At 42.5% G+C, this 13,294-nt stretch overlaps 1 protein-coding gene across 1 annotated transcript in view; it reads left to right on the top strand.

Moving 5' to 3' along the window:
* Positions 1–13,294, top strand: part of si:dkey-109l4.3 (uncharacterized protein LOC559137 homolog) — a 32,339-nt gene that overhangs the window by 9,995 nt on the left and 9,050 nt on the right. The window contains exons 2-3 of the mRNA XM_051929941.1: positions 1,324–1,524; positions 12,580–12,662. Coding sequence (XP_051785901.1) covers positions 1,324–1,524; positions 12,580–12,662 — 284 coding nt within the window. The remainder of the gene's footprint in view (positions 1–1,323; positions 1,525–12,579; positions 12,663–13,294) is intronic.

Consider the following 13,294-nt stretch of genomic DNA (forward strand, 5'->3'; position numbering starts at 1 on the left):
ACCGATGCGCCCTCCTTTAGAACCCCTTGCCATTAGTTAGAATGGAGCAGTGGAGTGGTGCGCAATGAGTGTTTGCTGTGAAAGCCTTCTATAGGAATGGTGATAGTGGGACTGCGGTGCAAAGGGAATTTCAGCGTCATTACCAGTTAGGATGTCATGATCGTATCCTGTCAGCTCATATGATTACAACATGGGTGTGTAATTTCAAAGAAACGGGTTCAGCCTTAAAAAAGAAGTCCCCAGGTGAATCCACTTTGCATACTGCCTGACAGTTGATAGCAGCTTTTTGTCGATTGTTTGGAAGGTGCGTCATTTCACGCAATGGTGACATTCCATGGCCTCTGATATCCCCAGATCTCACTGATTGTGATTTTTTTTTTTCTGTGGGGACATCTTAAAAGCCAACGGTACTGCACACGTCCTGCAACCATCACTGAACTAAAAAGGAACATTGAAGAGAAAATCACTGGCATTCCTCCTACGTCGAGCAATGCAGAATTTCCACAACAGGCTGTCAGAATGTGTACAGAGAAATGGACAATACCTTCATGATGTTTTCTTTAAAACATAAAATGAATATTGATTACCATCATTAATCGAATATCCTGTACAGTTCATTTCATCATTAAATGTATGTTGCAATGTGTTAATTTGTACATTGAACGTCAAGTTCCTGTTTTTCTGTGCCTCCCTGTATCATAAAGACCCTATCACATACTGTATCATTGGATTAAAGTGCTTGTCAACATCCTTGTGTAATCCTTGAGTTTTTCAGGGGTGACTATGGTGACTTCTCGCAGCTTCTTGAATGTTTGTCTCATAATAACATGCCCTCCTGTTGGATGTGGGAAAGCCAGCGTACTCCAAGGAGTCCACCACCGTGGACACTGAGAGAACATGTAAACTATGCCTAGGCTTAAAGGACGCTGTGAAACAGTGCCAAGTCCTTGGAGCTATGAAGATGTAGTCCTAGTAGTTGTTGTGACTTTTACTGTATTATGAGGAAATATTAAAAGTAGGTTTTGGAGACAGATCGGTTTCTTACTTTTTTCAAATTGAGGGTTCTAAAGTAGAATAAACTTCCTAAAAACTCAAAACTATTAAAACAGGCAGTTGCACCACCACGATTCCGAGGAAAAGTCAGAAAGTGTAACAAAAAGTTCAAGTAAATTGGTGCTAAAGAGGTTGCATTTATTTAGCCAATATAACTTTTAATTTGCTCATTTTAAGAGAAACAATAGTTTGAGTAAGTGTAACACATGAGAATGGTTTAACTGCAGGCTTTTTGCAACCTGATTATTGATTTCAAGTTTTATTCTACAGCATTAAGAAGATCCTTTGTATTGCTGGATGCCAATAGAGGGGTGTACCAGTCGGAGTCGTACAAATCAAATGGAAGCACACTCTACTTGCCTCTCAACAACAGCCTGCTTGTCAACATGAAAAAGTATGACCAGGTCAGCTTTGAGGAGGGCTTCTTTTGTATAGGAGATGCATCAGGAGGATGCCTGCAGAAGGTTCAAGGTATTTCAGTTGCGTTTTATATCCCCTAAGCTGTTTTGAGTTAATTTGTAATGCTCTGTGATCCTCTGAGGCTCACTTAATCCAATTCATGGGTTCAGGATAGACCCAAGGTTCCAATCCATCTTAAGGCCTGCTCTTGTATAAATCCGCACAGGTTTCAAAGGAATCAATCAAATTGCACACTTCGGATGACTTTTAGCACTCTTTGCATTACATGTTGGTCACATTACGTGACACAGCCAGCCATTTGAATCCCAACATGGCCATTTCAAGCCATTCCTTGGGTCTCATTCTAATAAAACTTCCTTACACTGTAGTTAAGATTAGGGTTGTGGGAGGAGTAATGATGACTATTGATAAGGCATGTTGTGAAGTTTGTTTGTTCATATAGTTCTGCCCGTCTCAGCATTTTTGCTGTGTTAATCACATGACAAGCTGATTGGCTATTCAGCTCCGCTCCTAAATCTCAGAACTCCAGAAGTCAGCAGCAGCTCACAGGATTAGACATTGCAGGGTATTTCCTCAAGAGAGTGCTAGCTGCCTGGTTGGAATGTTCTTTTACAGTTGCGGCGTCTTAAGTAACCCAAAACTATATAGATATAATATTAAAAGGTGATACCTCTCCCATAGTGATACGGCGGTAAGAAATCACATAAGAGGAAATAACTTGGCTTTCTTTAATGACGATTTATACGACATTACGGATGGAGGAAGCCAAATGGCAAGACAAGGTGGGATCTTGATGTATACAGTCTGCCATTTTCCGTCGCTGCGCTAGAAGGCTTTTCAGGACAGAATGACGATATCCCGGCTTCGAGGTGTTTGGCTGCTGTCCAAGTCTTTTATACTGTTTTCTCCATGTGCAGGCCCTTACTTGGGTAAATCATGGCATTCCAAACAAGGCAAAGAGAGGCATGCTGACACACAGAAGTAATGCATGTTGCCCATTTGTCTCTGTCTATCTTGTCCTATGCTTGGCCTAGCAGTTCTGAATGCAGAGAGCCCCTGTGTTCTAAATCTGGCCTGTACATGTGAGTGGATTTATAAAATAATTTTTGTACAGAGTACAGTGACATTAAACTTATATTCTGATTACAGAGGGAAAGTCATGCAGACAAGAGGAGAATATGCAGACTCATAACAGACAACTACTTTGGCGTGACATTTGGGCCTAATGCACTGAATGAGTGAGGAAGCAGCACTAACCATTGCGCCACTGTGCTGCCCTGATTACCTGATGTTACTCTTAGTTGTTGGTTGATGCTTATATTCCAAGTGATTTGTAGATAAAAAGCAGCACAGTACCTGCCCTTGCAAATTTAGTCTCTGGTTTAAATTTGTGACGGGGAAAGTGAACCAGCATTCCTGTGAGTTGTTGTCTATCTGCTTATCAATTTACATTCAAAGTGTGTTTTGAAGATGTAGCAGTTAGAAAAGCAATCAGTAGAGCCCTTGTGAATATAAAGAGGTGCTGTTGAAATGTCTGCCCCATTGAAACGCTGTGCTCCTTAGTTTACCTTTCACTTGATTATGAATCACCAAATTGGTTTACATTTAGTTGAGGCAGGTGGAGTGGCCTTGGACTTCAAAATCCAAAACTGGCAGTTTGTTCCCTGTCTATAACACACTGTGTAACCCAGACAGAGTCCCCTATGCTTCCACTGTAAAAGAAACAAATTAAAATAATTGTATTTTACATATTCACTTAGGAAGGCGTTCACTACTGAAAGGTGCTAAAGTAACATTACATTGCCAACATGATTAACTCCCTCAAGGCAGGTGTTGACAAAAGTTGACATCAATGGGTGTGCGGCTGTAACTGTAGAGGAATATTTCATACCAAATTAAGTAAATGAATACACAAATGTATTGTGAAATGTAACACATAATACCAACTTGTGATGTAAGATTTTGCATATAACTTGATAAATATTTTGTATGTCTTTATTTGTAATTTAGGCAAAGCAATGTTACATTAGTGAGAAGCATTCATGTTTACGGGTGGGGGGATGTGCCTTAAACCAGTTTGGCGAGTATTTCTCTGCTAAAGTCTTTCATCCCCCGCAAGGAAGCCAGGTTACCTTAACATACGGTTTGGTGGCAGGTGTTAAGATGTTCTATTTCCCCATTGGTCTGAGGTATGGCTGTTTGGAATTGGCTTGTCTCAGAGGCCTTTAAGTACTATGATGCCCTATTGACTCTATCGGTTGGACAGAACATCTATAAATTTATTTGCTCAACCACATTATATCTCTCTTACTAACATGTAATGAAGAAGGCAACACAATGAAGAGCACAGCTCAGCAGCCATATTGAACAGGCTTGCGGCCTGTTCTGAAGAAAGCTGAGCACCAATGATGCCTTAACTAGAGACATTTTAAATAACTACAAGTCTGTGTGCCGCCTGAAACTACACATCACCATTTAATCAGGTTGTATGGTTGCCAATATTCAAATGTACTTTGCATATTGTTATTATTTATGAATATTATCAATAATACATTATTTTATGTGTAACTTAACTCCTGCTTGTCTTTTACTATACCTAATTGCCTGAGGTTATAGATATAGAAGGGAAGGTGGGGAGGAGTTATATGGTACAATACCTTATAAACAGTGGTAAGTCTGTGAGATTTGAGGCATTCTGACAAAGGCTACACATTAATAATACAATAGGGGAAAGTAGAGCAATACATTACTCTACCAAAATAAAACACCAACTATATGTACTATGTGACTCTTCAATTCCACGCGGGGGGGTAAACGTTAACATTATATAAAGTTATTGTCTGTTTTTACCTGCATTATTATCAATCTTTAATTTAATATTGCTTTTTGTATCAGTAAGGTGCTGCTGGAGTATGTGAATTTCCCCTTGGGATTAATAAATCTATCTATCTATCCTATCTATCTATCTGTGAGCGTGAATACGAGGGTAAATCATAAAGGCAATTTGAAAATTATGCATTAACTGTAATGGATTGAAACTGACGCAATATAATGCATTCACAATGGCTTAAGGGCAGTTAGAAAACACACCGTGCAACACACTGCTGTTATTCTAGTTGAAGCCAAGGTCAAATGAACATGGACGCTCTGCTGATGGATTGCATCAATGTTGAGCTGCGTGCCATAGTGAAATTTGTTTGGACAGAGAGAGTGAAACCTGCTGAAATTCACAGAAGGATTTTGGTTCAGTATGGAAATGAAAACAGCAGGACTCGATGAAAAGTTTATGATTGTGTAGAAAAGCTTAAAGTGGGGGAAAAAAACAAGTGTAAGCGATGAATCTCGACCTGGTCGACTGTCAGCACCGCACACACAAGCCCACATGGACATGGCGAGAAGACCGACTGATTACGTTGTCTGCTGTTGCTGCACATTTGGATTTCGGCCTCTGAATCTGCCATAGTGTATGATGACTTTACCATAAAGTTTTTGCAAAATGGGTACCCAGACGGCTTACAGATCTACACGAGTCAACATCCTTTGGGCAGTTCCAGCAGGTTTCACTCCCTTTGCCAGAAGAAATCTCACTATGGCGTATTGTTTAACAATGATGCAATTCATCAGTGGAGTGTCCGTGTTCATTTGACCCTAGCTTCGTCTATATCAGTGGTTCCCAAACTCGGTCCTGGGGACCCCCTGTGGCTGCAGGTTTTTGTTCCAACCAGATTCACAATCTGTGATAATAGTCAATAACAACTAATCTCATTTAACTAGCTAGGCTTTTTTACTCTTACTCTGCATTCAGAAAAACACCACAATATGGTTTTACATTTATAGACATTTAGAAGTATTTCTGTTTTCTTCTAAAGATATAAATGCTTAACTCTCTTTTGTTATTTTCCTATTATTTTCCCTTTTTCCTGTGTACTTTACATCATTTAACCCTAATAGTGACAATTAACAACCACCATAGCAGACACCCGGGATGATGAAAGCAGAAACGACTTCAGTGTCAGACCTGCTAATAAGTAAATAATCAATTAAATAACCAGAACACCTGGAAATGCAGAATGAAAATACTGTAAACAACTTAAAGAAAAAACTACATATTCCCTGTGTAACTGCTTATTACATTTTAATAAAAATCTACCAAACTTAGTTTGTAATTTCTACATTGACTCCAAAAAACAGAAACTGGGAGATAATGACAACTCACTTAATTAGGCTAAGAGTCCAATCAAAAACGGAAGTTGGTTGGAACAGAAACCTGCAGCTACAGGGGGTCCCCAGGGCTGAGTTTGGGAACCACTGATCTAGACTGAGCACAGAACGCTGTGCTGTGTGTATTTGAACTACTCATTCACTATCCATCCATTATCCAACCCGCTTTATCCTGACTACAGGGTCATGGGGGTCTGCTGCAGCCAATCCCAGCCAACACAGGGCGCAAGGCAGGAAACAAACCCCGGGCAGGGCACCAGCCCACCGCAGGGCACACACACACACCAAACACACACTAGGGAATCCACCTAACCTGCATGTCTTTGGACTGTGGGAGGAAACCCATGCAGACACGGGGAGAACATGCAAACTCCACGCAGGGAGGACCCGGGAAGTGAACCCGGGTATCCTAACTGCGAGGCAGCAGCGCTACCCACTGCAACCATGCCGCCCACCCATTTACTAGCCATTGTGAATGTGTTGTGTTGCATCAGTTTCTATCCATTGTGGATACCACTCAATTGTCAAACACGCGGTCCAGTCCTACCCTCTGGAAATGACCTTCTATCTGCCGCAGCCAGGTGTTACGTGGGCGACCCCTTGGCCTGGTCCAGCCACTCGGGTCCCCAACAATGAGAATCTTATGAGCTGGATCACCCTTCGGGAAACGCGCCACATGGCCGTAGTGCTGTAACTGACGCTCTCTCACAATGCTGGTCATGTGCCTCATTCGGGACTCCATGAGCAACACAAAGTCAAACCAAAGGTACCCAAGGATTTTCTGGAGAGACGCACATAAAGGAATCCAGTCTTCATCTCAGGTCACTGGATAGTGTCCATGTCTCACAAACAGGAACCACCAGGACTCGAAAGACTTGGACCTTCGTCCTTTTGCATAGATATCGGAAGCGCCACACATCCCTTTCTAGTGACCTCATGACCCCCCATGCTCTCCCAATTCATCTACTGACTTCATAGGAAGAGCCACCAGAGTCATGAATGTCACTGCCAAGGTAAGTAAACCTCTCGACGAGGTTGACACTGCAGACAGACACACTGCTGATGGCCGTGTCCACTGGGTCATTAAAGCCATGAATGTTTTTTGTCGGTTGTTTTTATTTGTGTTTATTTTTTTCTTCCATTTATTTATTACACTGTTTCTGCACACTACATTAAAAATTCTCCTTGAATTGAAAACTGTCATTTTCACCCATCAAAGCTTAAGAGGGTGGGCTGTACCCAGTACTGTTTTTGATTGGTGAATTATCGATACAGTCCTCATAAATCTTCAGTCATCAAGTACTACGTGTACAACAAACACATCTGCTAGTTGAAGCAGAAACCTTGAGAACCTTAGTGAAGAATCTGAATGAGATATTTAGGACAGCTTGGCTATTAGCTAAACAAACGGGCAGGATGGACTGTGTGGTGTCCTGTCATTTGTTAAATTGTTTTTACGCCGGCCCCTGAGGTGATGAAGAGCTCAGAGCTTCTTGATTTAAAGTAGCTGCTTTGCTTGGTAATTCTGTGCAACTTAAGTTATAAAGATGGATAGATAGTGCAACACAAATTGCAAACAGTGTGACTTACCAGTGCATACAGTTGGTTGTTATGAACTCCTTCTGTTTTCTTAACCTGCTTGTCCAGGACAGGGTTGCAGGAGTCTGTTCCGGCAAGCATCGAGGGCAAGGCAAGAAGAGTCCTTGGACAGAGCGCTTGCCCATCACATGGTGAACATGCGCACACACATTATAACAACAGCAATTCACCTAACTTGCAGGTCTTTAGACTGTGGGAGGAACACCTAGGGACATAGGGAGAACATGCAAATTCCATGTAGAACATTTGTGTCGCAAACTCTGGTCTCCTTGTTGCGAGACAGCAGCACTAGAACGGTATATATGGCTAGAAATGATCATATATAGATTGTTCATACATTTCTTAGTTGTGTATTTTACACTATATGAGTAATACAGGGCAGCACGGTGGCGCAGTGGGTAGCGCTGCTGCCTCGCAGTTGGGAGACCTGGGGACCTGGGTCCGCTTCCCGGGTCCTCCCTGCGTGGAGTTTGCATGTTCTCCCCAAGTCTGCGTGGGTTTCCTCCGGGCGCTCCGGTTTCCTCCCATAGTCCAAAGACATGCAGGTTAGGTGGATTGGCGATTCTAAATTGGCCTCAGTGTGTGCTTGGTGTGTTTGTGTGTGTCCTGCAGTGGGTTGGCACCCTGTCCAGGATTGGTTGCTGCCTTGTGCCCTGTGTTGGCTGGGATTGGCTCCAGCAGACCCCCGTGACCCTGTGTTTTAATTCAGCGGGTTGGAAAATGGATGGATGAGTAATATAAATATTTTACATCTTTACTCCGCTCTGTACCGGGAACTGAGAAGGACGGCTGCGAGGGCTCTGAGGGCAGATAAAGAGACGTTTGTTAGAGGAATCTGTGACCAGATGATATGCCATCTGTAGTCTAGTGACTGACGCCCTGCTTACAGAGGAATCAAAGCATTATGCACATCCAGATTTGTTCCTCGGAGAGTCGCAGTCAGGGCGGCTGATGGAACGGTCCTTATGGATGACTACAGTTGTGACCCACTGGGCTGGCTACTTTGAGCAGCTGTTTAAAACTGATCCTCCAGCTAGGATGTTGGATATCTCTGGTTCCGCGGTTCTAGAGGCTGATCCTCCAATTAGCTGTGAACCACCCAGTCTTACTGAGATGCTGAACCAGCTGAGGGTAGGGAAGGATGCAGGGATCTGTGGTATCCGGGGTGAACTTCTCCAGGCTGGTGGTAAGACTGTCCTTCTGGCATTGCAAGCAATCTTTGATTCCATTTGGGAGACTGGCATCATCCCAACTGACTGGAAAACGGGACTTGTAGTTCCTATCTGAAAAGGGAAGGGTGATCACCTGGATTGAGATAACTACAGGGGGATAACACTGCTCTTTGTGCTGGGTAAGGCCCTTGCTAGGGTTTCCTTAATAGGATCCATGATCACTTGCTCACCTGCCAGTGATCGGAGCAGTCTGGTTTTGCACCTAAGAAGTCTACCATTGACCACATCCTGGCACTGAGGGTTCTCATGAAGTGCAAACACGAATATCAGCAGAGTTTCTTTGTAGCCTTTGTCGATTTCTGTAAAGTGTTTGACTCGGTTGATTGAGCTGCCCTGTGGGACATCCTGAGACTTTGTGGGATCCCCTCAAGGTTGCTGGATATCACTGGTACTGTGAGTGCTGTGCAGAGTGGAGGCAGCACCTCTGTGTTTTTCCCAGATGATTCTGGGGGTCATTAGGGGTGTGTTTTTGCTCCTACTCTGTTCAATGCTTGCTTGGACTGGGTGTTGGGCAGGGTTGTGGGGTCCAGTGACTGTGGGGCATCTGTTGGCGAAGAGAGATTCACGGATCTTGACTTTGCTGATGATGCTGTGATCTTTGTGGAGTCACTGGAGGTTCTGATCGGGGCAATCAAGAGACTGAGTGAAGGGTCTGAGCTTGCGAGTGTCCTGATAAAAACCAGATATCCAGGCCTTTAATGACCTCTTAGGCACGGCCATCAGCAGTGTGTCTATCTGCGGGGAGAGTGTCAACCTCATCGAAAGGTTTACTTACCTCAGCAGTGACATTCATGTCTCTGGTGACTCTTTCTATGAAATCAGTAGACGGACTGGGAGAGCTCGGAGGGGGTCATGAGGTCACTGGAAGGGGGTGTGTGGCACTCCCGATATCTCAGCAAAAGGGCGAAGGTCCAAGTCTTTAGAGTCCTGGTGCTTCCTATATGGCTGTGAGACATGGAGCTATCCAGTGACCTGAGATGAAGACTGGACTCCTTTATGTGCGTCTCTTCAGAGAATCCTTGGGTCCATATGGTTTGACTTTGTGTTGCTCACTGAGACCCGAATGAGGCACGTGACCTGTATTGTGAGAGAGCATCAGTTACGGCACTTTGGCCACGTGACATAATTACCCGAGGGTGATCCAGCTCACAGGACCCTCATTGGGGCAGATAGAGGGTCATTTCCGGAGGGGTGGGATTGGACCGCGTGGCTGCCTGGGGGGGTTGCCAACCAGGATCCCGAGCTGTTTTGTCCTGTGGTGGTTGTGGTAATGCGCTGTACCAGTGCAGGCTCCTTAACCTGACCTTTCACAAAAAAGTGAATTTTCTGGGGAAAAATAAAACTGCACCTCAAAAGAGTTAATCTAATTCAGGGCCATTAGGGTCAGGGCATTGTTCCTTTACTAAACAGGTGATAACAAATGCATTCAAACAAGAATTTGAGTGTCTTCATTGTGGTGCACTCTGTGCCTAAATTATCTGTTACATAATTGAAGAACTGGGCTGTGTAAAATTTCTGTGTCACTCGATGATTGAGTTAACATTCTGAGACCCACTTCATCTAATTGATGGTTGCAGGGAGACCAAGCCTGTTCCAACACCATTGTGTGCAAGGCAGGGCCTCACAAGGCCAGATTATGTACAGAAGTTTTCTTTTGTTAAAACCTTGTGAAAAGATAAAATGGCAGAGTGTGCTTTTACACTTTAGACTGTGGATCTCATCTTATGCTGTGCTGTGAACGTGTGTCCCATTTCGTGGTAATTTAACTCTTGTAACTGCCTTAGGCTGGGTAAAACTCGCCTGAAATCTAAACGTGGAGTGTTTCTCTTTCAAATTACATAGCACGGTTAAAGACACAATGTCGATATTAACCTTTTAAAATAAGTATCTTGTCCTGCAGGCATCACAGTAATTTGATTCTTTGCACATGCAAGAGCTTTTATCTTGGGGAGCAGCAATCGTAAACCTGCAGATTTCAGATTCCATTATCAATCCCATTTTGGCAGATGATCAGCTCAACAAGCATTTGTCATGAAATAAACTGAGATGCCGTTTTTTATATGTTGGAAAAAGATCAGCTCTGACAATGTCTGCCTTTGGCCAGCATAATCTGTCCTGAAGCCAAAAATTGACATATTGTGCTAATGTAAATTTGTTTGGCACCATATCTTCCTTATGAGTGCTTTTCTCCTTTTCCAGCTCATTTTCCTCCCTTTATTCATTGCTGGCATGTTTTATTCCTGTTGTAAAGCTGTACAATCATAGGGGATGCGGAAGATTGGCTGGCATTTGGTGTGTATACAGAGAATGTATGACACGAGTCCAGTTTTAATTTACAAAAGCAAAATAAAAGGCAAAATCGCAAGCTTTGTAGAAGTCATTTCCCAAGGCCATTGTAGACATAATCAATTCACAGCCTTTATTTCAAGGTGTTTTTCCTTATACAATTAGAAGCTTTTAAGTGCTGTATTATAGACTAAGCAATCCTGTATCCGTTACTCATACGTGTTCTGTCTAAAGTGGCATCACAAGGCAGGGTCCCCTGCTGTGGCTGTGGTCACTACATAGTCAGGCAGGCCAGCAGCATCATGAAGTTAATAAGGCACTGGGCTCTAAACCCCGAGGCTGCCAGTTCAGTTTCCACATTTGGTTAGCTGTGTGGCCCTGAACGTGTCGTGTTATCAGCCAGGGCTGCTGTTTTCTTCTGGGGGGCGCTAGCTCCATGGTTGGAATAAGTTCTTTTGCAATTGCGGTATCTTAAGTAACATGAAACTAAATAGATATAAAAAGGCGATACCCATCCCTTAGTGATACGGTGGTAAGAAATCACATAGGAGAAATAAGTTAGCTTTCTTTAATGACGGTTTACTCAGCATAACAAATGGGAAGCCATGACAAGACCTTTGTGTAGAGTCTGCCATTTTTGTCGCTGCGCCGGAAGGATTTTCAGGATCGGATGACGTTATCTCCCATCCGTCCATTGGCTTCAAAGGTGTGCCGGGCAATGTTCCACAGCTTTATACATGTGCAGGCCCTTACTTGGGTAAATTATGCCATTCCAAACAAGACAAAGAGAAGATCCAATGTCATGCTGACTCTGTCACACAGTAATAGTACAATGCCCATTGTAGTTGTCCCTTTCTTGTCTTCTAATGTTTGTCTAGCAGTTCCTAATGATGAGCCCCTGTGTGCTAAATCAGGCCTTGTATTGGCTGTACATGTGAGTGGATTTATAAAATATTTTTTGTACAGAGCACAGTGACACATTAAACTTGTATTCTGATTACAGCTGCTAATGTAAAAATATGTATGCCGATGTACCCTGGCCTTCTGAGTCACCTTGGATAAAGGCATCGGTCAAATGCATAAATATAGCCAGACTTTGTGTGATTATTGTGCTCAGTGATCCTGAGTTTTATTGCTTAGTTTAAACTGACCTATTTAAGAGTGTGCTTAATAGGAAAACCCATTTAATGAAGTGAGTGTCCTCCCACAGTCCAAACACGTGCAGGTTAGTCGTACATTTGATGCTGAAGTGGCCCCCGATGTATGTGTATGCATGTGTGAGTGTGTTCACCTTCACCCTGAGATGGGCCGCCCAGGGATTGTTCCCGCCTTACACTCAGTACTTGCTAGGATAGGCTCCAGCTTCCTTGCAATTCTCTACTGGATAAGCAGGTTTAAAAAATGGGCAGATAGACTTAACGAAGCTAAAAAATCGCCAAGAGGTTTTAATTAACATAAGAGTCCATCCTAAAGAACTAAAGCGACGACATCAGATAGAAAGGTGTTTGTCAAAGACATTGAGGGACTTTGGCTATGGAGTAAAAATGTTTTGGAGGACACTTTTCTAATGTGAACTTCCAATATGCCTTTGTAAATTACATGTTGTCTGAAAATTTCAATTAAAATATGCCAAAGGAGGCCTGCCAGATGGTTGAGATTACATAAAAGCAGAAAAGCAAGGCATAAAGAGGAAATTCAGAATCATTTTTATTTATTTTAATTTAATAAGTCTGTTATACTATTTGCTAATTTTTTTCTCTCATTTTAGGTCATGTCATTAACTGTTGGCGGTACAATGTGGAGGAGAAGAAGTTGTTTATAGCGCTCTCTTTTCTTTTTGTAAGCAAACATGTAAGTATCAACAGTTTAAAGGAAAGATAGCTGTATTCTGAAAGTCTATTCATAATTTTATTTTCCCTTTACTATTACTAATTCTACCACATCACATTTGGATACTTTGAAGAACATACCAGAGATGACTGTTTGGGTTCCATGCATGATGTGGTGTTGCTAGCAGGACTGTCGCGTGCGCACTGTGTGAGGTAGTAAAAGAAATGAAATGTTAGCTTCAGTGTTTCGCTTGCATTACGTTGCCGTGTTTCACAAATAAAGCCATCTGAAAACACAAGGAAACTTAACTGTATACCTTTTTCTAAATTTCAGTTTGTATTTCAGCGTTTCGTTCTCATTTCCATATACAATTGTTTGGATGGCAGATGCATTTATCCAAAGCGACTTACAAAGGAGGTAACCATAATTGAATAACATTGGGCTGGGGCCTGTTTGTTCAGCAAGTGTAGTAGGACAGGTATGAAAAGTTGATTGCCACAAGTGAAAAAGACGTAGTAAGTAATGCATATTCAACCATGGATTACATTCAATAAAGCAATTGAACTTACTCCAACAACATATTAGCCAGCAATATAAAATGTTACATAGCATAGGTTTTCTTTTCTCCTATCAATTATTTTTCCATAGTTATT

Source organism: Erpetoichthys calabaricus, chromosome 7 (genome assembly GCF_900747795.2).
Source record: "Erpetoichthys calabaricus chromosome 7, fErpCal1.3, whole genome shotgun sequence".
NCBI classification, from domain to species: domain Eukaryota; kingdom Metazoa; phylum Chordata; class Cladistia; order Polypteriformes; family Polypteridae; genus Erpetoichthys; species Erpetoichthys calabaricus.